General features: G+C 35.4%; 1 protein-coding gene across 1 annotated transcript in view; it reads left to right on the top strand.

Moving 5' to 3' along the window:
• Positions 1-20,691, top strand: part of ADAM10 (ADAM metallopeptidase domain 10) — a 128,312-nt gene extending 107,621 nt beyond the window's left edge. The window contains exons 11-16 of the mRNA XM_038580540.1: positions 1,448-1,598; positions 2,402-2,585; positions 3,502-3,610; positions 4,199-4,419; positions 16,507-16,633; positions 18,432-20,691. Of these exons, the coding sequence (XP_038436468.1) occupies positions 1,448-1,598; positions 2,402-2,585; positions 3,502-3,610; positions 4,199-4,419; positions 16,507-16,633; positions 18,432-18,526 (887 nt within the window). The 3' untranslated portion in view covers positions 18,527-20,691. The remainder of the gene's footprint in view (positions 1-1,447; positions 1,599-2,401; positions 2,586-3,501; positions 3,611-4,198; positions 4,420-16,506; positions 16,634-18,431) is intronic.
• The last annotated feature ends 5,219 nt before the right edge of the window (positions 20,692-25,910 follow it).

Here is a 25,910-nt window from a genome sequence, read left to right as displayed (position 1 = left end):
ATTCACATGTGCCTTGTGTTGGGTTCATGTGTTTGAGATGTGTTCCCTTGTATTTATTCAGTTCTCAGCTTGAAGCCTGTGCTACAACTGTTTCCCACATTGATTTGACATAGCAGAAAGAGAAGAGCACCAGATTTTAGATCCCGGAAACCTGGGTTTGGTCTTCGATTTGCTCATACTGGGGCATATGGTTTCTGGCAAGTCACAGACTCTCTGGAAGTTGGTTTTCTTTTCCAGAAAGTGAAGACATTTGATTTTTGTCATTTTCCTGAAGATGCTAAAGTTCTGTGATTTTTCCTGATCTTATAAAGAGTAGCATTCCTCTTCTGATTTAAAACCCCATTGACAAAATTCAAGAACTTCAAGAGAGAGCATAAAAGTTTTTCTAAAATTATTCACTGTGCTTAAACCAGACTATCTAATCTTAATGAATCAAGATTTGACCCAATACTGTTAGCCTCCTTGGGAATACAAAGATATAAATAATATGTAGTTCCTTTAAGGAACTTGGATTTAGCTGAGGAGCAAATTAATGTACATTAAAAAAAATTATTTACTGACTAGGATACAGTCAGCCAAAGACAATGTGGGAAATTCTGTTGACAAAATGACCCAATTTCTGTAACAAATAAATAGTGTAAAAATAGGTGGGGGTGGGAGGATGTTACATATTAAAAGAACTTAAGACATATCAACTAAAAGCAAACCATGGGTTGAGGATCCTTGTGCGAAACTTGGTTCAAATAAACCAGTTGTAAAAAGACAGTTGAGGAAATTGAACATGGATTGGCTTTTAGATGCTATTAGGCATATTGTTAATTTTGTTAGATTTAATAATGCTATTATGGTTAGATTTAAAAAAGAAAAAACTTGTATCTCTTAGATTCATCCTGGAGTATTTACAAGAACAAATGAATAGGTTAAGTGGAATTGTTTATAGCATATTGTTGATAGTTGTTAAAGCTAAGTGATTGGTCCATGGGAGTTCAATTATACTTACTCTTTTACTACTTCTGTGTATGTTTGAAATTTTTGAAATTTTCTGTTAACACAAAAGATTTATTTTTTTTTCTGGCTGATGAAACACTGCCTTGATTCATATTTATGTAATGTAAATAAAATTCAATGTGGCATGGCCTAAATAGAATGTTACCACTTCCTAAAGGGACTTTAGAGGGGACTATAATGGCAAAACTCTTTACAGATTATGAAACTGAGGCCCCCAAAAAGGCAAGTAACTTGCCCAAGGCCACATTGCTAGTTAATGGCTGAACCACTGTTAGAATTGAATTTAGGTCTTCTAATTTTGAGATTCCTAGTTTGTTCTCCTTATTGTATTCATCAAATTATCCTTTCTCCCTTTGTTATGAGGCTCTAAAGTTTGTGGATTTTAAGTCAAATTAATGTGTGCAAACAGTGCTTACTTTGTTTTATTGATTTTCCTCAGAATCTGGCCAACCTATTTGTGGAAATGGGATGGTAGAGCAAGGTGAAGAATGTGATTGTGGCTATAGTGACCAGTGTAAAGATGAGTGCTGCTATGATGCAAACCAACCAGAGGGGAAAAAATGCAAGCTGAAGCCTGGGAAGCAGTGCAGGTACGCTGCCCATTCCAGTAGTGCTCATGCTGCCACTGGTCACCCGAAGACAGTTATGACCAATTTAAAACTGACATTAAGAGATGCATATGGTTTTGAAACTTCGTCTTTATTTGCTATTGTCTTGTTTATTTTTCTGGCATAGCATTGATGAATTTATTATGGTTGGCAGATTGAGCTACTTGTAATTGTAGGTGTTAAAAGAAAAAAACAGGCAAAGATGCTCAATAAAATATACACTATTTAGTTCCTAACGTAAAAATGTGATTGTCATCCATATATTTAGGATCTTAAATTTAAATATTTAAGTAATACTGATTTCATAGACTCTTATAACTTAGTGTCATATATTATTTCACTTATCAAAATTACTTTAGTAATGGTAGATAATAAGCAATAGAATATTGTTTGTGCAGTACTTTTTAAATGGTCTATGTATCCTAGTTTGATTTTAGCACATTTATAAATGTGAAAAAAACTGATGAATTGACTAATGTATGATATAACTATGAAACACACTGATAATTCACCTCATATTAAATCCATTTTCTATTACAGCCTTTCACTCAAGTAGAATAAGAATAATGAATATAGTATGCCTTGATTATAAAAACAAGACTGTCACTTTTTTCCATTTATGGAATATGAAATTTAGTAGCCTCTTAGTCTAGAATTTGAAGTTTTATACTAGTTTTATACTCATCTTTAAAAGATGAGATTTATGATTTAAAAATCAGGACCATATCTATGTATATAGGAAATATGCTAGTGATTTTCTTTAATTGCTTTAATGTTTATTCTAGCCCAAGTCAAGGTCCCTGTTGTACAGCACAGTGTGCATTCAAATCAAAAACTGAGAAGTGTCGGGATGATTCAGACTGTGCAAAAGAAGGAATATGTAATGGCATCACAGCTCTCTGCCCAGCCTCTGATCCTAAACCAAACTTTACAGACTGTAATCGGCATACACAAGTGTGCATTAATGGGGTAAGCATTTGATTTATATGCTTTTTATTTAGTTTTATAAAACCTACTTGTTCAGAATAATTGTTACCTAAAGCTGCAAAGTTACAGTAATTGATCCTGGTTCCTGTTTCAATTATATCCCTGTTTGTTTCCCCATAAAGCCATGAATGTATCATGTGGCATAAGTGCCTGGTGGCATTTGATTAAGTTACTGACTTAACTTTCATCTTTCCACTGCATGTGTTTTTGTTTCTTTTTTAAAGTTTTTATTTATTTATTCATGAGAGACAGGGAGAGAAGCAGAGACAAAAGCAGAGGGAGAAGCAGGCTCCATGCAGGGAGCCTGATGTGGGATTTGATCCTGGGACTCCAGGATCACGCCCTAGGCTGAAGGCAGGTGCTAAACTGCTGAGCCAGCCAGGGATCCCCTCCACTGCATGTGTTTGATAGTCTCTAGAGAAAAATAATTGTACAGCTAGGCATATGACTTTGTACTGCTTTTGAGTTTTATAAATTAGTATTTTAACAGCCTACATGAAAGAACTTTTCTGGTCATTTTATCTGAATGTGAAGCCTTTAAAGCTTTCTTGGCTAAATATTTGCTTTCCTTTACAAGAGGGAGATTTCATTTTTGTCCTCTCATAAAGGAGTCATAATAACCAGTGTAAAATTGATGCGCATCTAATCTTTCTGGGTTTTTTTTTTTTGTTTAGATTTTTTTTAAATTGACGTTTCTTTAAAGATTTGCTACCTTATTTACACTTAACTCTTTTTCAGGTTTGTTTATATGATCCATTTCTGAAACTAATCTATGCTTTTTTTTTTCCATTTGTATTTCTACCTAATTGTTCAGCATCAAAGGTGTATATCTGTTACTCTGAGCAATACGTTTGACTGTATAGGGATTAAATAACTGTTTTTTTTATTTTCCTTTCAGCAATGTGCAGGTTCTATCTGTGAGAAATATGGCTTGGAGGAGTGTACTTGTGCCAGTTCAGATGGCAAAGATGATAAGGAATTATGCCATGTCTGCTGTATGAAGAAGAGTAAGGCTTTTAAAATACAAAATATGAAATCTATTTTAAAACCTAATTTTCTCCTAAATTTTTTTAGAGTTTTTTTTAGTAATCTCTGTACCCAATGTGGGGCTTGAACTCACAACCCTGAGATCAAGAGTTGCATGGTCTGCTGACTGAGCCAGTCAGGCACCCTTTTTTTCCCTAAATTTTAAGCATTAAACTTTGATATACAGTTTGGACAGATAATTTCTGCCTATACCAATCCTCTTTGGATAGTTTTAAATGTGGCTTAGCATTGTATTTCTAGTATTATGGTCCCTACAGTGTTTTAAAAATGATAAGCTAGACAAAAACCTGCCAACTTTATGGCAATAATTAATATAAACACTGTTAGTTTTAAAGCCATTGTAGGAACTAAGTCAAGAGTTACTGGCTATTTGTTTATATTGCATGCTTCAGGCAAATTACCAGTGGTGTTATCTAGCCTAACCAATGAAAGTCTGTATAACATGTCATGGTAATAATTTTAGGCAGTTTTTTCCTTTCCTCCCTCTCTCCCCAGCTAGCTTGGTAGGAAATCTGATCTTCAACTTATATTTGGCACTTCTTTTCCAGTGGATCCATCAACTTGTGCCAGTACAGGGTCTTCCCGGTGGAATATGCACTTCGTTGGTCGAACCATCACCTTGCAACCTGGATCTCCTTGCAATGATTTTAGAGGCTACTGTGATGTTTTCATGCGGTGTAGATTAGTAGATGCTGATGGTCCTCTAGCTAGGCTTAAAAAAGCAATTTTTAGTCCAGAACTCTATGAAAACATTGCTGAATGGATTGTGGTAAGTACGGTTTTTATTTATAAAGAAACCTTATCTTAACATGGTTTTATTGTAATTTTACTTGGCCAGCAGTCACCAGTGTTATAAGAAAATCACTTCTTTCTTATTTATCCTAGAATTTTTTGGAAGAATGATTTTTAAAGTTCAGCTATCCCTGCGTATTATTTTCTTTTAAAGTGATCAGAATCTCTGCATGTGTATTGCTCATAGATTAGTTGGTAGATGATGGGAGCCTTCTGTTTTACTCTGCTCCCCTGTTCTTCTCCTCAATGGGTTCCTTTTTTCTTTGGAAAAAGAAAAAAGGGCATTTTATTATTAGGGCATTTTATTATTAGGGCATTTTCCTTAAGTTGTTTCGGAAAGCCTTGCTTGCTTTTTATATTTCTCCCTTGCCTCAATATGACAGCTACTTTGCTGAACAGGAGATATGAAAAGGAAATTGGTGATTTTCTGAAGATTTTTTCTGCTGTTTCAATATAATTTCTTGGTCTTTATCTTGTCAGTGATCGGAAATGTTGAACAGTTAAGATCTGATACAGAGCCTTTTGCAGATTTGTTAATGATTATGGATGTTCTTCTGGCATAAATCCACTGAACTATATTATTTTTAAGCTCACATTTCTCTAAGCTGTACAGATGTTGAATTACCTGAAATTTTCTTAAAAGATTGCTGAGAATGACTATCTGAATTCACTTAAATATTCATGTTTCTAAGTGATTACATTAAAATATCAGTAGGAAATTTGCAAGTGATATATTTGAGCATGTGCTATATCTGAATTGAATGAGTTTGCTTTGGAAATTGACTTAGAACTCGGTTCCTCCTCCCTTCCCCCATTCCCAAACTGTTCCTTACATTTTTTGTATGTGTTCAGGACTTGAGGATGCCTTGAAAGCCCAAAAAAAGTCATCTGCAGGTTGTCCTCTTTTTGGTACTCTTGTAATAACATTTATAATAAAAACTTTGGAATTATCTCCAGTATTAAAATGGCATTTATTGGGGCACCTGGGTGGCTTAGTTGGTTGAGCCTCTGATTCTTGATTTTAGCTCACGTCATGATCTCGGAGTTGTGAGATGGAACCCCAAGTAGACTCTGTGCTCAGCAGCAAGTCTGCTTCTCTTCTTCTCCCTCTCCATTTGGTCCCCCTTCCTGCCCCTGTATGTGCTCATACACGCTCTCTCTCTCTCTCTCTCTCAAATCAGTCTGTCAATCAGTCCATCTTTTAAAAATGGCATTTATTATACATAGGAAGAATAATACTTTGCATGTTAGAATATATGGTTTTTAGATACACAATGATTGTGAGGTAGAAGGATCATCGAACCTAGATTTAGGAGGCCTGGGATGTATTTATTTTTAGAGAATACTTAAAAAAATTTTTTTTTTAAATTAAGCTCTCTGTCCAACATGGGGCTTGAATTCACGACCCTGAATCAAGAGTTGCATGCTCTGCCTGCCTACTGAGCCTGCCAGGTACCCCTAGGAGACCTAGGTTTTAAACCAAAAAAGGGGTCAGTTGACTTAGATCTCCTTAAAACATGTTACTCATTTTCGTACTCCTGTGCTATTAAAAAAAATATCCATTAAGCTAAAGGTGCCTTTGGCATGTTGTTAAATGGAAAGAGTATATAGGCTTGGAAATTATGCAAGGATTCATATCGTCCTCTGGCATTTGTCAGTTCTGTGACTTCAAGTAGCTTACCTTTCTTGCCCCTGTACTTCCCTCTTTTCAATTCAGTCCAATCCGCCCCCCGCCCCATTATCTCTAATAAGAGTAAGTTGAGATCTGGTATACTTGTCAACTATAGAGGACAGTATATTTAAAAAAGTAATCTGGTAATGGAGATCTCAAGAGTTATATTCTGTTGAGTATATGTTGTGCCAGATATTTTAGGTTTTCTAGATAGTGAATCATATCTAAAAATAGTATTTTTTTTGCTTTTTTCCATTATCTCTAATTTTGACTCCTTTTATTTAGCATATCAAAAGCTCATTCATTACCATTTAAAAATATTTAATGGAAATGATTTTTCAAAAGTATTATTTTTTAATCCCAGTTTTGTTTTGTTTTGTTTTTTAAAGTGTGCTCCATGCCCAGCATACCCAGCATATATCCCAACACAAGGCTTGAACTCATCATGACCCTGAGATCAAGACTTGAGCTGAGATCAAGAGTCTGATGCTTAACTGACTAAGCTACCCGGATGCCCCTAAAAGTGTTTTTAAAACCTTTTTTCAGGGGTGCCCTGGTGGCTCAGTTCATTAAGTGTCTGCCTTTGGCCCTGCGATCAAGCCCCACATCAGGCTCCTTGCTCAGTGAGGAGCCTGCTACTCCCTCTCCCTCTGCCTGCTGCTCCCCCTGCTTGTGCTTTCTCTTCCTCTGTCAAATAAATAAAATCTTTAAAAAAATAAAATCTTTATTCATATTTAGATTTGAGGATTTAGTGAAATGCTTCTTACAATGACTTAACAACATGAAGTCTTGTGTTCTGAAACTTGATTAATCAGGCACTTTTAGGTATATGCACTTTTAGGTTTATGCAAGTTTGCCTTGAGTGAGTGTAGAATTCTTTCATTTTATATCACTCTTGACATTCCCATGCCACTGTTTCAGATAGTGTGGTTCATAATACTTGGAGAGTATCACAAGGCTATTGCTGCATTTGTGGGCATTCCCAGGCCAAACAGTAAGATAACAAAAATCCAGTTTCTTAGAAGCTATTTGTCTCATTAGTACCCTATGCAGAGTTCACTTGCATAGCAGAGTTTATTTTGTTCATGAATACTTCATGCTTTCGTCTTTCATCATGTTAGGAAAGTGTCCTTCTAGTTAGTAATAAGCTAGGTTACTAGGATGCCATGGTGTAAGAAGCTGTGAAAGGGAGGATGATTAGTTTCACTGACTTTCCTTTCCATTGGGGCCAGTGGCTTTGTCTCCTTTCTGTAGCATACTCTGGCAACTTTTCTCCTCAGATAGCATAGAGTAAGAAGAACCTGAACAATTTCATACTTTTCAGGGTATGAGGTACTGACTGCTGCTGCTATCATGGAAATGATGTGAGAAAACTTACTTTTTTTTCTGGGAAAGATTGTTTTTGGTAATAATTTGAATGTGTTTAAAAAAAAATACGTTTGGTATATTTGCTGAGTGCTTGCAATGTGTTTGGTAAGGAGATAATGATAAACAGCCTTTGGATTTATCAAGGAGTCATCTAGTCCTTCAAAAGTTTGAGAGCACTCCCCGAGAAATCTGTTGAGACCCTCCATCCTTATCTCCTTTATTAAAAAATGGGGTTGAGGGCATTGGTAATTCTTTTTCACTTTTTTCCATAGTTATTAATGTGTTCATATTTTCTACATGTTTTGTATTAGGTTTGATGTAGAAAACCATCTTTGACTTTAATTTTTTTCAAATTTATCATTGTATTTCTCCATCTTTTTAAGATTTTTTATATATTCAAGAAAGATACAGAGCATGGGTGGGGGGAGGGGCAGAGGGGGAGAGAGAATCTCAAGCAGTCTCCATGCCTAGCACTGAGCCTGATATCAGGCTCAATCTCATGACCCTGAGATCATGACCTGAGCCAAAATCAAGAGTCACACACTTAATTGACTAAGCCATGCAGGTTCCCCTCTCTATCTTTTTAAAAATAATTTCCTATTATTTTGTGGCTCTTTTCTTCTTAATTTATTTAGATTTATCAGGAGTTTTTCTTTTTTATTATTTTGATAAGAATCAATTGTATCTCTCACTTTTAAATGAATTTCTTCTCTCATATTTTGTTGTAACTTTATGAACCCAAGTATTAAGTATCTCTTATTTTTTATGAAAGATTGAAGCTATTGTTTCCTGAGTTCTTCATGAAACGCTAGAACCATAGGTTTTGTGGACAAATGGATCTGGGAAACATTGCATACTATAGTCCCCTTTTAGATACTTATGAGAATATTGATAAAGTCCTGTAGTAAAAAAAAAAAAGTCATTTAGATTTTTTTTAAGCTTAGATTTCATTTCCAAGCTTACCTGACCCCAAAAACCTTTATTCATGAAAGCTTATTAAACCCTAAATGTCCTTAGAAGTTACTTGGGGGAACATTGGTTAAGATCAGTAATTCTTATTCCTGGTTGTTCATTAATTAGGGTTTAGACTAATTAATTCAGAATCTCAGGGCTTAAGTATCTGGGTCTTTTAAAAGCTCTTTAGCTCTTTCTGGTGAGGTGCCAGGACTGAGAACCAACCATTCATCTAGAACCAGGGAGTCAGCAAACTATGACTTAAGAGCCAGATCTAACCCACTGCCTGTTTTTGTATGGCTCACAGGCTAAGAATGGCTTCACATTTTTTAAGTAGTTGAAAAAAAATTGAAATAATGTTCCATTGCAAATTATGAAATTCAGATTTCATTGTCCATAAATAATGGTTTATGGGAACACGACCACACCCATTCATTTATATATTTTCTGTGGCTGCTTTTGTACTTAGAGTAGTTGCAACAAAGACTGTGTGGCTCCCCAAATCTAAAATACTTATCTGACCTTTTAGAGGAAATGTTTGCCAATGCCTAATCTAGAGCATTGGATCTCAAAGTGTAGTCCCCTGACCAGCAGCAGCAGCATTGTCTGGGAACTTGATAGAAATGCAAATTCTCAGGCCTCACTTGGAGCCACCACGTCAGTAGTACTGCGATGGTGCATGCTTAAGTTTGGGAACCATTATTTTAGTCTCTGTAGTGTAAGGACTCCTTGTTCAAAGGCTTATGACAGATTTTCTACTCTGTCATTCTCAGAGGCTAATATGGAGGTTGGGGTGTGGACCTTCTTCATAGCCTAATAGAATAGGCCACATAGCTGTCACTTGTGAAACTTGAGCAACAAAACTGCAGTATTGTTACAGGGCTTAGCATATGGTAAGGATTCAGTATATATTTGCTAGATGAATGAAGCAGATTTCTTAAATGTCATAATTTATATGGAAAAGAATAAAAATTGTGCATATTATCTTAACTTTGAAGCTGTAATATCAGGTTTCTCTCAGTGGTATTTTATCCTGCTGGCTGGGACTGTGCTTAGAGTAATTAAGAGATTAGTGGCCAGTTGCTTTCTGCTTGGCAGATTGCTGTGAGGGGTGGCCCATGGGGGTGTTGCGGGTTGGAAGAACATTGAGTCTAGACAACATTATATTCTGAAGGATAGAAGCAAAGCTTTCTGCCGCCACGGGACAGCAAAACCAGGATCACCACAGGAGTGGTGGGTCCAAGAAGACTCTGTGAGCCAGAGGAAGTTGAGTGCATTTGCTGAGAGTGAGTTGTCAGACGCTGAAACATTCACTGAAAAAATTACATGGTTGAGTTTTTCTGTAGATTTTTTAAAAGATTTTATTTATTTATTTTAGAAGGAGAGTGTGCATGCATGTACGTACTCACAAGAGGAGAGGAGGTAGAGGGAGAGAGAGGGAAAGAAGCAGACTGTGCGCTGAGTGTGGGGCTTGCCTCAGGGCTCGATCTCAGAACCCCAACCTGAGCCAAAATCAAGAGTCAGCTATGTAAATGACTGTGTTGAATAACATCTGTCTGTTTCCTATGTAGATTATTTTCTTAGGCTTGATTTAGTGCTTGGTAACTGCAAGGCTGTATTTTAACCTTTTGGTTATCTTTGTCTCTGAAGTTTCACTTATCACCCTTTTATCTATAAAGGCAAGGGTTGGTGCATAATTTATACTCATTAAGTGTTTGTTGAGTAAATGATGGCTCTCCTTTCAGATTCTAGCAAGTGGATAAATTGTGATCTTTTCTTAAAGATGAAACACATATTTTTCATTTATTAGCCTGGTTTGGTATTCTTTCCTCCGATTTTATAGCATGTATAAAAGAGAAAAGCAATTTCACATTTAACCAATTCTATGATAATTTTCTTTTAAAGGGAGCATTAAAAAATACCCTTCTCCAAAGGTGGCCATATTTACTATAATCTCAAGTACACCATTGTTTTGTTTAGTGTTTCTTGCTGTCTTCTCACCACTGTGATGTTTCATTTCCCCACACACTAAACTCTGAAGAGCTGCTGTCATTGTCACTAAAACATCTCAAGCTGTGGGGTTTTGAGATATGTAGTTACCTGTAATATTTGGAGGAAGTCCAGGAACACTGCTAAAAGGGACTGAAAGTTCTTAAGGGCCTGGGTACTGTATTTTAGTAAATGTCTACTGATCTCAACTGGACCTTCAACTTTTGACTTTTGTTTTCTACGGTTATAACCATTACTAAATCTAGGGTTTCTCTCTTACCTGCTTTTGTTACTGTCATACTACTTGCATTTAAGACTTTTTAGTACTAAAAAACTAGTATCAGATATCAAAATCACCATTTTTTACTCTGTAAGAGCCTTGTTACATTATTTCTATGTATGGGTAATCTAGAAAAAAACAAATGAGCTATTTAGAAATGCCTAAGAAAGTTGATATTTGGAATAGTGATTTACCTGTAATAACTAGTCCCAACAGGTACTTTTTTTGTGGGATAGATGCCGAGTTTATAGGATATAAATTCAGGGAGCTTATAGTCCAGTTTGGATTAGAGAAGACAAGAACACAGAAATTTCATTTCTGCCTGGTGTTTTCTTTTTTTTTTTTTTTTTTTTTTTTTTTGCCTGGTGTTTTCATAGAAAATATGGAAGACCTAAGTAGGGAATATCTTTTGAAGAAGGTGATGCCAAAACTAAATTCTTAAGGACTAGTAGAGGGTCAGATGGATGTTTTATGAATAGGGAGCACCTAAGAAGTCACATAAGTATGAATTTTTTTTAAATAAAAAATGTTTTGTTTTTACATTTTTCCTTTTGAAAGTGTGATTATCCTTTTTTTTTTTTTAATTGACAAAGTAATGCCTTTTTTTTTTTTTTTTTTTGGACAAAGTAATGCTTTGAAAAATAAGCCACCTTTTCCCTGTGAGGCCCAGTCTTCTCAAGATAATTTTTTTGTGTATTCTTCAGAAACAATACCATTTCAAGAATTTTTTTTGAGAGAAAGCGTGGGGAGGGGCAGAGAGAGAGGGGAGGAGAGAAAGAATCTTTAGCAGGCTTTGCACCTAGTACAGAGCCCAACATAGGGCTCAATCTCAAGACCCTGAGATCATGACCTGGGCTGAAACCAACAGTTGGTCACTCAACTGACTGAGCCACCCAGGCACTGATGATAGATAGATAGATAGATAGATAGATAGATAGATAGATAGATAGATAGATAGATAGAGATAGAGATATTCTAAAGTGGAATATAATATACTTCTGTTTTCTACAGTCATATATGTGGAATCATATCTATACTTTGTGGTACTTTATTGTGCTTAAGATTTGTTTTTTTTCTCTCTCCTGTTTAATGGTTTTAGAGATTCTTGGTGGGAAGCTTTTGAAGAAGGATTTTACATAGAGGAATGGCATAGTCAGTTCCATATTTTAGTAGTTGTAACACTGGTGACCATGTGAAATTGATTTTGAACAGGGAAGACTGGAAGAAAGGAAATGTGTTAGAGGAATGAATAGACATACAGGTCCTGTAGCTAGCCATCAGCCTGAAAGTAGTAGGAAAACCATTGATCCTTTGTGCTTATGGATTGGATCACATGGGATGTTATACTTCCTCCCCAGAGGGAATTTGGGAATGTATAGTAATTGTCAAAGTAACTCAAGGGCTCTACTGGCACTGGATGGATAAGGGCTGGGAATGCCAGATTTCCTCTATTCCTCAGAATGGTCGCATACCACAGTGCCAGCATGTCTACACTGAGTAAGAGGCACTCATCTGCATCATTGGTATGCTTATTTAAGATGCAGTTTCTTGGGCCCTCCATCAGAAAAACTGAATTGGAATTTGTAGAGTTGTGGCCTGAGAATCTGTGTTTTAATAAGCATGTTAGATAATTCTTAGATCTAACTCAGTGATAGGAGTATCCCTTTAGCATGTGAGTGCTGATGATTTGAGCACCTTTTCCCAGGCATAGCACTCTCTCTTTCTACAGCCTCTCATATATACTCAGTTTCTCTGAAAATTCTCAGGCAGGTAGGATAGAGATTTAGAACTGAAGAGTTAGTGTTGGATGCTATCCATTTAGGTATAGATTCCAAACCAATATCCTGTATGTGGGTATAGAACAGGTTGACAGACGATGGCCCATGGGTCAAATCCAGTCTGCTCTTGGTTTTTATAAATGGTGTTTTTGGGGAAAAAAAAATACAGCCACACTTATTTGCGTGTTACGTGTGGTGGCCTTTGTTCTAGAATGGCAGAAATGAGTAGTTTGACAGAGACAAGCCTAAAATATTTGTTGTTTGGCCCTTAATAAAGAAAGTTTGAGACCAGTGGTTCTGTCTTAGCTGCATAATGGAATAAGTCTGGGCAGCTTTAAGAAAATTATTGATATCATAGTCCCATCTCTTTGGTGCTGGGATTTGGTTTGAGTATCTTGAGTTTTAAAAGCTTTCTAGGTGATTCTAATGTGCAGCCAAGGAGAACCACTGGTATAGTGCAGGAAGAACACTTGTATTAGTACAGACTGGTGATTTCAGTTCTTTATGTATTTTATTGGGTCAGAGTGTCAGAAATGCAGACAGTGGAGGGAGAAAAAGGTTCTACTTCATTAGGTGCCATATTTAAAAAGCTCTGGATGATAGGGACAGGACAGAGGCTGTACATATAGACCATGGAAAATATATGTCACAAGGGAAAGGAAATATCCTAAAGAATCCTAGGGAGGGCGATGCTCTGGAAATTATTTTCTGTTGAAAACAAAAGAAAATTTTAGAAGATTCTCTGGCAATCTCAGTAGGATACAAAAAGTGGCCTTGAGAGAAAAAATGTGTGGGAAATATCAGAAAGGGAGACAGAACGTAAAGACTGCTAACTCTGGGAAACGAACTAGGGGTGGTGGAAGGGGAGGAGGGCGGGGGGTGGGAGTGAATGGGTGACGGGCACTGGGTGTTATTCTGTATGTTAGTAAATTGAACACCAATAAAAAATAAATTAAAAAAAGAAAAAAAAAAGTGGCCTTGAAAAGTAGATTATAAACTTGTGGTTTCCAAGCAAGATCCAGCTCTGTAAACATGTCTTGTATTGTCTGTATATTGTTTTTAGAAATTTTGAGTGAGGTGCCAGCATTTAAAAATAGATTTCACATAAAAATTGAGATTTGTTAGCTTCTTTTGAAAAATCTAATCTTCAGCAATAAGGCTGAATTGCATTATATCTTACCTTCTCCCTTTCTGAACAGTAAATTCCTAAAGCCATTAGATGAGGGCAAGGAAGGTAGGCATCCATGCTAGGTGTGGGGAGCTGTCATGGCACGGAGCAGAGTGTTAGAGCCTGAGCAGAGTAGGGAGGGTATGGAATGGGGAAGAAGACCAATATGAGATATTAAAGCCCAAGCAAGGTAAGAAGGACACCTTGCTGGAGGGGCAACTGGCTTGGGGATATCAGAGTACAAGAGTTATAAGGAGGGTATCTACATAGGAGGGGCAGTTGTAAAGGGAACCAAAGCTCCTTGGAGAAATGGCTGATTCCAGGGTTGGAACAGGGAAAGAACAAGATAAAGCTAGAATTAATTGTGTCAGAAAGTTAAGTGTTCAAAGACTGATAGGGACGTGTTCAAAAGACACAGTATGATAGTAACAGATTATAACCTGTTGAGTAAAATAGGAAACCATGAGGGAATAATAACGTATTGTGCCAAAGTGAGCAAATGGGGGAATAATAATGAATGAAATGACTAAATTGAAAGTTTGAAGAACGTGATATCTCTATAGCTCCAAGTTATGTCCCTACAAAGTACTCATTGACTATAAAAAAGAGTATCTTTGTGGTGAAGTTAGGCAGATAACACCTTAACCAAGTGATCAAGTTAGCCATAAGTAAGTAATGAGATAAAAAAAAGTGTGTCTCCTGATAGGATGCAATGAGAACAACACAGCATCACTTCTGTGATCTTACTAAATATGACCAAATCTACTCATAGGGACACATCCAAGAAACCCAAATTGAGGGACATTCCAGTACTAAATAACTGGCCTATAATCTTCAAAACGGTTAGGGTTATATAAACTGAAAAAGACTGTGGAACTTTTCCAGATTGCAGGAGACTAGAGAAACACAGCAGCTAAATGCGCCACGTAATTCTGATTGGATGGTATTGTGACAAATGGTAAAATGTGATTGGGGTCTGAGGATTAAATGGTAGTAATTTATCAGTGCTAATTTACTGATTTGGATGATTGTGTTGTGGTTATTTGGAAAACCCCTTATGTTGTAGAAACTATATGCTAAAATGTTTAGGTATATAATAGGGCGTCATGCTAGCAATTTACTCTCAGATAATTCCAGATTTTACAAAGTCCTTTGTATTAGCAACTTTTCTGTAAGTTTGAGATTCTTTTAAAATAAAACAGAATTTTAATAAAGTTTAAATAAAACTTAAAAATATATTGGGGTGCCTAGGTGGCTCAGTCAGTTAAGCTTCTGCCTTTGGCTCAGTTCATGATCTTGGTGTCCTGGGATTGAGCCCCACATGGGGTGGGTGGGGGTGGGGGGTAAGTCCCTGCTCAGTGGTGAGCCTGATTCTTTCTCTCCCTCTGTTCCCCCCCCCCATTCCCTCTATCTCTTTCTCTCTCAAGTAAATAAAATATTAAAATATATATATACATATATGTATGTGAAAGGCTTTATGCACACATGAAAAAATGGCTTGGGGTATTTTCCACAACATGTATTTTTATTTTTGTTTTTATTACTTTAATTATTTTGTCATTGCTGATAAAGAAAGCAGGATAGAAATAGTAGGCTGTTGTTATAAGACTCCTTATCATAGAAAATCTTTAATGGGAGTTCTTGGGTAATAAGTAGCAATAACTACATATGTATTATATGAGTTGGTGTTAAGCCAATGTAAAGCTTATAAAATAACCTTTTAATAAAAGATATAGTAAACATCATACAAAATACAAAAATACTTTGTTTTATATTACTATCTTAAAATTTAAATATTTCGAATTGCAAAATAGAATTTAAGAATAGAAACAGTAATTTTTCTATAAAATTATACCAGTAATTTTTGAAGTTTTTTTTTTTTTGTTTGTTTAGCTAATTGATTTGTTTAATATGATTTAAGTTAGAAGTGAAATTTTTAATTCCCTCTTAGACTGGGTAAACTTTCCTTATAGAATATGTATATCCTTCCCATTTTTCGTATTAAAAAGGACTAACCTTTAAATAAATATATATAATAGATATTATGATATAAATAATGAGAACCAAGATATATAAAAATAATTTCATAACGGTAGTCTGGGGCTTAAATTCCGAATGAAATGGACCAACTAAGCCACCCAGGTGCCCCTAGAAGTATAATTTAAAGCAAGTAATACTCACTAGAGATTGTAAAAGCAAACAGATGTGGTTTATAAGAGTAATAGCCCCCCCCCCCCTCCAAAAAAAAGCCACAAAGGGAAATAGTCAAACCAGGAAACAATAACATGGAAAAATACAGTATAGGGGTGCCTGGGTGGCTCTGTCAGTTAAGCATCTGCCTTTGGCTCTGGTCATGATTTTCTAGTCCTGGGATCCAGACCCCCCCCCCCCCCCCCACCTTTGGGCTCCCAACTCAGTAGGAAGTCTGCTTCTTTCCCTCCCTCTGCCCCCTCCCTCCTGCTTGTTCTCTCTCTCTCTCAAATAAATACAGTCTTTAAAAAAAAAAAAAGGAAAGAAAAAGAAAATACAGTATAACTATGTGCAGAATGGATCCTAGTTTTGCATGTGAGTTTATCTGTGTATATGACCAATATAACCAAATCTAGAAAAGAGACTGAAAGGAAAGTAAGATTGAATGTTTTTATTTAGGATGTGAAAATATGGGGGATTTTTTCCCCCTTTTTTACTTCTAATATTTAAAGAAATTAATCTACATTTGCTTATATATGGTATCTGTAAACTTCCCAAAGAACAAATGTTCTTCACAAATTAAAATGTAATGTATATAAATTATGTAATATGAAATATTCTAAAATATTTTAGTTTTTTCATTAGAAACATTTGTTTATTTCTAGGCTTATTGGTGGGCAGTATTACTTATGGGAATTGCCCTGATCATGCTAATGGCTGGATTTATTAAGATATGCAGTGTTCATACTCCAAGTAGTAATCCAAAGCTGCCTCCTCCTAAACCTCTTCCAGGTAAGACAGTTTGAGCAAGATATATATTTTTATAACTTAGAACCATTCAGCAGGTAGAATTGAATGATAAATGAGTCTTACTATTAGTATTAAATTTTACTATACTTTTCTCTTTGAGAATGAGATTAGTGGATGAATTATTGACTTTTAAGTATGTTTTTTATCAATTCAATCTAGCTAATGGCTGCCAATTTAATGCTAATCTGTCACTAAAAATATTTAGATTTAGACAATTTTATTTTTTGCCTAATACTTGTTTTCTTTTTTCTTATTTTTCATATTCTAAAATCTTCTTGTTTTTAGGTTTTATTGTGATAGGCTACTTATAAATGATTGATTTTTCAATTCTAATAGCTATACTTCTTTTATTGTTTCTAATGTTGCTCTTGAAATATTTTCTGGCACATAAATTAATTTTCCTTAGGGGTGATGCTTATGCAGGAATAGAGATGATGTCCTGTGGGAGGGGCTTAAGATGATGGCTTCAGTAATCATAGTTTTACTCTTCATCTCTGAAAACAACTCCTCAGGTTTGGTCTTCACTCATTACCTCTGTCTCATGGAGGTTTGGCATGGGGAGGAGGCTTTCTTTAGATTAGCTCCAGGATTTGGAGAAGAAAAGGATTAGGAAGCAACTGCTCCAGATTATTTAGTTCCCATCTATTTCTCACTCACCTTCCCCAAGGTTTTTGTGGTTTCTGGCTGCCCTTGGAATGCCTGTTCCAGAACTCTTCATTCTAGGTGTGGGACAGACATGGTGCCATAACAATGGCGGAGGAGAGTGAAAGCTAAATGACAGGTGTCCCTTTCCTACCACCCACAGACTTCTCATGAAGCCTCTTGCCTCAGGCCAAGTCTATTAGCCTGCACAAAGTAGTTTAAAACTAGGGGTTTCTTATAATTTTTCCCTCAGCTGCTTCCCTGAATTTACCTATCTTGAGGCAAGAGAACTCAGTAGTAGTCATACTTGGGATAATATCTTGGTGGGAATCAGGAAATTTGATTTTGATGTCATTGCTTTTTATAAATTGACAGTGTTAGCACTGTAAAACTTATATTAATTTCTTAGTGATTTTTAAGGACCACATGACACTCTTTAGGTATGTTACCAATTATCTCATATAATATAACAGTTCTTTTACTTGATTTCACTTTAAGCAAATTCCACCTTCAAAAACTTAAAAAGAAAAACAAAAACAAAACCCAACAACCCTAGCCATCATTGAACCCTCCCAAAAAGCACTTTACGTGAATTGTCATATAATCCTCACAGATTATATGGATAGACAATATGAGTTCATTATTATCCCTGTTTTACATATTAGGAATCTGAGTTTCAGAGAGGTTAAGTCATTTGCTCAAAGACACTGTGTAATTTATTCCTCATGAATTCTGTCCTCAGATTTCATGTTAGTCTGATAGTTGGGTCTGTTGAGCACTTGAAATGTGGCTGGTTTATATTGAGACATGTTGTAAATATAAAATACCAGACTGGGAAGTCTTAATATACAAAAAAGGATGAAATAGTTCATTAATACATTTTTGTATTGATTATGCCTTGAAATATAACATTTTGCCTACATTGGATTAAGTGAAATAAAATTATTAACATTATTTTGCCTGTCTTTTTGACTTTTTCATTATAGCTACCAGAAGATTTAAAATGACACATATGGCTCGTATTGTATTTCTGTTGGCTAGTGCTGATCCAGAACCTTTCTTACTGAATTGGCAACTTTGTTTTTTAAGATTACAAGGCACACAACAAATCCGTTTTACTTTTGTTTGTGACTCACAGGCACTTTAAAGAGGAGGAGACCCCCACAGCCCATTCAGCAGCCCCAGCGTCAGAGGCCCCGGGAGAGTTATCAGATGGGACACATGAGACGTTAACTGCAGCTTTTGCCTTGGTCCTTCCTAGTGCCTACAATGGGAAAACTTCACTCCAAAGAGACACCTGTTAAATCAGCATCCCCAAACTAAACCCTCACAAATAACAGTCGAAGACAAAATGGCAAGAGATCATGTCCTCAGACCAGGTGGAATTACTTAAATTTTAAAGCCTGAAAATTCCAATTTGGGGGTGGGGGGGTGGAAAAGGAACCCAATTTTCTTATGGACAGCTATTTTTAACCTAATGGCACAAAGTCTTAGAATATTATTATGTGCCCTGTGTTCCCTGTTCTTCGTTGCTGCATTTTCTTCACTTGCAGGCAAACTTGGCTCTCGATAAACTTTTATCACAAATTGAAATATATATATATTTTTTTCAACTGCCGATCAAGGCTAGGAGGCTCGACCACCTCAACATTGGAGACATCACTTGCCAATGTACATACCTTGTTATATGCAGACATGTATTTCTTACGTACACTGTACTTCTGTGTGCAATTGTAAACAGAAATTGCAATATGGATGTTTCTTTGTATTATAAAATTTTTCCGCTCTTAATGAAAAATTACTGTTTAATTGACATACTCAGGATAACAGAGAATGGTGGTATTCAGTGGTCCAGGATTCTGTAATGCTTTACACAGGCAGTTTTGAAGTGAGAATCAATTTACCTTTTTATAACGATGGAATTGGTTCTGATTTTCATCTTGTCTTCATGCAATGGCTGCTAAGAGCACAGGAGTGACTGCGCTGAAGAACACAGTTAAGTGTACAAACTGGACGTATGCATCATACTGCTTCAGAGTCCGTTCTTACGTAAACGTCTGATTTCTGCTTACTTATTTTAAACTTTCTAATTCAATTCCAGTTTTGAATTGATAGGTGAAATTTTATTCACGCTTTGGTAGAAATTATGTCAATGAAATAATTTTTTTTATCTGTAGCCTGTTACTTGTGTTTTTTATATCTAAAGTATGCTAATTATGTTTTTGGTTTTCTCCAATATGGAAAAGAAAAGCTGTGTCTTTTATTTTATCAAAATATTGGAATAGTGTTTTCAGCATACTATCACTGATCATTGGTAACCACTAAAGAAGGATGATTTGTTCAACTGTAGTTAAAATTGTAGATAGGCCTTCTGACATTTTTTTTCCCTAAAATATTTTAACAGCAGTGAAGGTGAAACAGCACAATGTCCCATTCCAAATTTATTTTTTAAACAGTTGTAAATAATTGGCTTTTTAAAGAAAGAAAGCAAAAGCATTTAATGTATTAACAGGCTTATTGCTATGCAGGAATGGAAGGGGGCATTACAAAAAAGTTTTAAGCTTGTGACATATTTATTGCTTCTGTTTTCCAACTACATCACTTAAAATAGAAGTAAACGGCTATGATTTTTCTGGCTTCACATAGGAGGCAAATTTAGGAAACGTTGAAAAGATTTGTGTTTTGGCTTTTTTTTTTTTCCTTTTTGTTTCTTAAGAGTATAAGGTTTACACAATCATTCTCATAATGTGACGCAAGCCAGCAAGGCCAAAAATGCTAGAGAAAATAATGGGATCTCTTCCTTGTAAACTTGTACAGTATGTGGTGACTTTTTTCAAAATACAGCTTTTTGTACATGATTTAGAGAAATTTTGTACATGAAACCCCAGATAGACTATAAATAATTCTAAACAAGTAGGTAGATATGTATGTAATTGCTTTTAAATCATTTAAATGCCTTTGTTTTTGGACTGTGCAAAGGTTGGAAGTGGGTTTGCATTTCTAAAATGGTGACTTTTATTCTGCAAGAGTTCTTAGTAACTTCTTGAGTGTGGTAGACTTTGGAACATGTACATTTTTTGCTTGTAATGTTATCCTGTGGTAGGGTTTTGGCAGGTACACACTGCCCTATTTTATTTTGAGTCTAAGTTAAATGTTTTCTGACAAGAGATACATGCACTGAACTCTTTCCACTGCAAATCAAGATGTGGTAAAACAAAAGGATCAAGACAAATGAGATCTAATACTACTGTCAGTTTAATGTCCACTGTGTTTTATACAGTATCTTTTTGTTCACTTTGGAAATTTTTACTAAAAATTGCAAAAAATAAAGTATTGTGCAAAGATGTAAGGTTTTTTGAAACTTGAAATGCATTAATAAATAGACTTGATGAAATCAACTTGAAGGTTCCATACTCTTTGAACTCTGAGAACTATCAAAAGGATCTTCCCACAAGGCAGCTTTTCTTACTTAGAGAATTGACTCTTTCCACACATGTACAGTTAGTTTTATTCCAGGTTAGGAGTCCATGAAAAAAATTTGTGATTAGATATCTCTGTATCTACACACAATGATCATTTAAAAAAATATGCAGCTAATCTCAACCGCTTTATGTTATTTCTAATCAATATTCAAAATGTTTAAAAGTCTTTGCCTTGGTAGAAGAGCAGAGTAATCTTGGAAATATATGCAAAGTTTTGAATACTAAGTACCTTCATTTATTTTAAAAGTCTTTTTTAGTAGTTAGTATGTTTTAAAATTTGGAGCCACATTTTTCGGTTTTGTCAAATTCATAGCAAATAAGGAAAAAACTGACATTTCAGTCTTAACTAGAAGAAGAATTATAAGCCCAGACTGGTGCCCTGCACAGAATAATCTGCCCCAAATTCATTCATTCTTCTTTCTTTCTTTTCTCTTTTCTTTTCTTTTCTTTTCTTTTCTTTTCTTTTCTTTTCTTTTCTTTTCTTTTCTTTTCTTTTCTTTTCTTTTCTTTTCTTTCTTTTCTTTCTTTTCTTTTCTTTTCTTTTTTTTCTTCTTTTCTTTCTTTCTTTCTTTCTTTCTTTCTTTCTTTCTTTCTTTCTTTCTTTCTTTCTCTTTCTTCTTTCTTTCTTGACTATAAATAAGTAGTATTTGTTAAATGAGTATGCATAGTTGTTACTTTTTTTAAGTTATTTTGATTTACAAATATCAAAGTATATATCATGCCTAGTCTTACTTGTTCTTGAAGCCATTAATATTAATTCAGATGATTGCAAATTTGTTTTTACTTAAAATTGAATGCTTAAATTTGTTTAGAATGTTTCCCCCCCTCAGTTATCTAAATCCTGGCAACAACTCACAGACAAAATCAATAAAATAAATTATTAGAGTATTTGGACTTAGTGTTCCCCATAGCTTCAGGCAAGATCATACAGTTTTGGGGAAGGACATTTTAAAGGGAAGGACAGACAACTACCTGATCAGACACATCTTGTTTTCTGATGTGTTTTCAGCACTTTGTGTGTTGGATACTTCGTTTTTGTCATATTCACAGACTCATAAGAACTAACGATTTCTCCAAATTGAGCAAACTACCTTTAATTTTTCTCTGTCCATGTGGCTGGTACATTTTAAGATTAATGATGATGATTATTTCTCCAAAGATAGAATTAGTGTCCTTGGCAGCTGTGCAGTTAATTGTAGGTGATTGTGCTTGAGAAGGCTTTTAATTTCTTGTTAAGTATTTCTAATGGAAAGTATAAAAGTGGGGGTGTCAGTGTAGTGAGTGCATTACAGAACTGGACATGCCATCTTCAGGGATAGGAGAGGAGATGTTCATATTTAAAAGGTCCATATTTCAAAGGTCAGTGCTTCCCCAAACTGGAGAGGAAGTTGGATATAGTTTTAAAGCAGCTGCCAGGATAATTCATCTTTAAGGAAGTCTAAATTTGCAGTAAGTTATAGTTTCTTGAAAAACAGTTTTGACTTCTAAGTGATACATATGATCAGTTTACCCCACAGAGCTTAGCTTCAGTTTTGGGATTTCTGGTTTTATGTTCTTGATTAAAACAATTTCCATTTAAATATTTTTCCATTTAATACCAGTTTAGCTTTTCCATGATCATTTCTGTATCCAGCCCTTCATATTATTAGGATACAAAACGAGCCTTTGTGTGCTATATTGCGATGTTGTTTGTGTGTGTAAAATATATACACATGTGTACTATTTTCAGTAGAAATTCATATATTTTATAATTGAGAGGCTCTTCAGATTGTGTGTTCTCTCCCATAAAAAGCAATGGGATGCTAGGTAAAACGGAAGGTTGAGCAAAATATTTATAGCCTCTGCTCTTTCCTAAAATCTTCACTGAAGTCACAGTGACTGGGGAAAGAAAAGAGCATAATCCAACAAGGATAAGGAATACTGAAGCAAAGACAACAAGAGCACAGGTTTTGAAATAGAAAAGCAGGGGGACATCCCCAGGCAGACCTAGGGAAGCCAAGTCCTATGCCAGCAGTAGAAACATGAAAATAACCCAGTGTGCCCAGTTCAGATTTTGGGAGATAGCCTTCAGTACATTTTTCTGTGCATGTGTTTAAAAGCATAATATGGACGCTTCTGTACCCACCTTTCATCTTTAACAATATATTGATACCTACATCATTTTAATGACTAAATATTTCATTTTATGGGTGTCTTTACTGTACATTCTTAAAATTAACCAGTTCTCTCTTGTTTGCACATGTAGGTTTTTAGATCATTTATTATTTTAAACAGCCCTACAGGGAAAATACCTAAACCTAATAAAATAAATTCCCAAAAGTAGAATTGTTGGACTGAAGGTTTTTTAGAGGTCATGGATAAAAATGACAATATTGTCTTTCAGATAGACAGTACCAAGTTCTATTGCTATCATATAAGAATACTTCCACCATTAGCATATTATATAATTTCTTTAAAGTAATCTCTATAGCGACATGGGGGCTCCAAGATCAAGAGTTGCATGCTCTACTGACCCAGCCAGGCACCCCAGCATATTATATAGTTTTTTAAAAATCTGAGTGCCCCATGCTTATAAATTCACATATACACAGCTACATGAATTTATCAGAAATAGTGGAAGACTCCTGCTTAATTGACTTTATTAGCTTTGAACATAATTCAAATGCAAGTCAAATGTAGTGTCCCAATTGTAGTCTCTAAATGCCATTTTCTTCAAAAAAAAAAACCAGACTTCCTTGAAATATGGCTAATTCCAGGTCTAGAGAAAGAAATGTACAAGAGCCTAAAAACCAGTCTGTGTCATACCAGAAAGCACATAAGCCATTAGAACTCTGTCAAAAAGGATTCAGGAGGCCCCTTGAACAAGTTCCCACTGACCAAAGCTGAGCTAATTTTAACATCAGTAAGAATAATATCTGCAAGAAATCGAAGCTCACGTTATGTTTTACTCTGAGTTTACAAAAGCATAGTCACCTTTGGAATATGCTCTTAAAGAAATATAACCAACTAAGAAGTTAAAGAGGAAGGGTAGGAGATCACCATTTTACTCCATAATGATTAATGGACCTAGATAGTGACACCAGTGACTGTTAACCTCACGAAAAGATGGCAGATATTTTGTGCCTCCTAATGGAAATACATATACCACTCAGGAAGCAATCCTGCCAAAAGTCGAATCTGTTGCTGACTGAGCCTCCATAGCTGAGCACCTCTTTACTAGAAATACAGGGAAGAAAGGAACATGTTAAATGATACCACAAGAGATTAAATCAGCGAAATGCAGACTCTGGAAAACTATAGGACAACTATATTTCTTCAAGAACTGAATTTCAAGGGAAAAAAAAGATGGATTAAAAGAGACTTAAGAGATATATCTTCCAATACAATTATGTGCCTATTTGGATCTTGATTTGAGTAAACTTAATAAGAAAGTGAGACCATTGAGGAAATCTGGAAATAATTGGATATTTGATGACTTTAAAGAGTTTTATGATTATTTTTAGGTGTGATAATGGTGTTGCGGTTACATTTTTTACAAGGGACCCTACAAGAGATGCAAATTCGAAATACTTAAAAATGAAATAATACAGTATTAGGATCTGCTTAAAAATAATTGAATTGGAGCTGGATAGTGTGTGGGAATAGAGATGAAACAAAGTTGACTAGGAGTTGATAATTACTGAAAAACTGGGTGATGGGTACTTGGGAATTCATTATACAGATACTATTTTCTCTACCTGTGTTTATATTAGAAATTTCCCATAAGTGTTTTTTAAAGTGTGAATGAAATTCATATAGAAACTTACTCATTGTTTTTATTTTAACAACAATTCATGATCATAGCCTGTATTTACAATGATTTTTTTTTAACTGGGAATTAAACTTAAATCAGTCAAGCTAACATAATTAATTATATTCTGCTCCAGTTACAATGAATGATTAATTGATTTCAACTGCTAGGGTAAATGCTTGAAGCTGTCAGTAATTCAGTGGTCATAGTAAGCGGGCCATTCCATCCCTCTATACTCAGTACTTTTTGTTGGTCTTGCTATTTATTTAAGGGAAATATTTATTTTCTGTTAAAACGTGTCAGGGAGTGATCAGGTTATTCACATTTAACCTGTGTGTCCCATAATAGCATAAGTAGACACTCTCCTTTTTCTTGTTGAAATGATAATGATCTCCAGAGGTGGCAATGTATCTTTAAAAAGATATCTTAGAGTTGTTTATTCTCATTATAAAGAAATTAGAATAATTTGAGTGTAGGTTTTATATAAAAAGTGATTCCATTACATGAGTTTTTGAAATAATTTTTAAAAGCAAATAGTGAATAAATTAAGCAATTTTTCATTCTAAATGTCTATTTTATGCGCACCCCTGCCCCCTGCCTTTTGGGCCTGGGAGTTTTAGGCTTTTTATTTCTAAGCAAAAAAGTCCAGTTTTTGTACACTGAAGTGTCACTACGTTGGGATTTATTTTCACTCTTTAGTTTTGTGACTATTCATTTTCCATAAGTTCTTATTAATAGCACGTCTGATTAAGTGCATTGACATTTTTTAACCATTTTCCTCCTGCTTCCTTGAAATCTTATCAGAGGATGTTTGGAATTCGTTGGCTCCTCTGGTGTGCATCGGCTGACTTACATGCACCCGTTACCTCAGTTTTTCATGGGATGGATCATTAAGCACTTGGTTGTGCCAGCACATCTGCTAGATTAATAGGAACATAGTGGTGAATGCAACGATGTCCCTGCCCTCATGAAGCTTACAGTCTGGTAGGTAAGACAAATGTTAATCAAATAATCATGTGGTAGATGTACAATTCCAACCCTGATAAATGCTACAAAATGGATACTTCTAGTGACCCAAGAGCCGACCATGCAGGGATGGGACTGAGGGAGGAGGTGGGACCTAGTCAGGAAGGTCAGGGGAGACTTCCCCAAGAAAGTGATGCTGGAGCCCAGATCTGAAGGATGAGGAAAAAGCTAAGTGGCTCAAACAGGTTTTATTGTTGAGTGGTTATATACTGGGGACTGATAGCTAGTTTTTCTTTGAGGAAAGGCAATTATTTTTTTGCGCTTGATTTTATTGTATGTGAACTAGCCAATCAAGTTCCTTTGTGTAGTTTTTAAGGGT

This window comes from Canis lupus, chromosome 30, assembly GCF_011100685.1.
Source record: "Canis lupus familiaris isolate Mischka breed German Shepherd chromosome 30, alternate assembly UU_Cfam_GSD_1.0, whole genome shotgun sequence".
Classification (NCBI taxonomy): domain Eukaryota; kingdom Metazoa; phylum Chordata; class Mammalia; order Carnivora; family Canidae; genus Canis; species Canis lupus.
The sequence above is the reverse complement of the archived record's forward strand: the minus strand, read 5'-3'. Positions and strand labels throughout refer to the sequence as shown.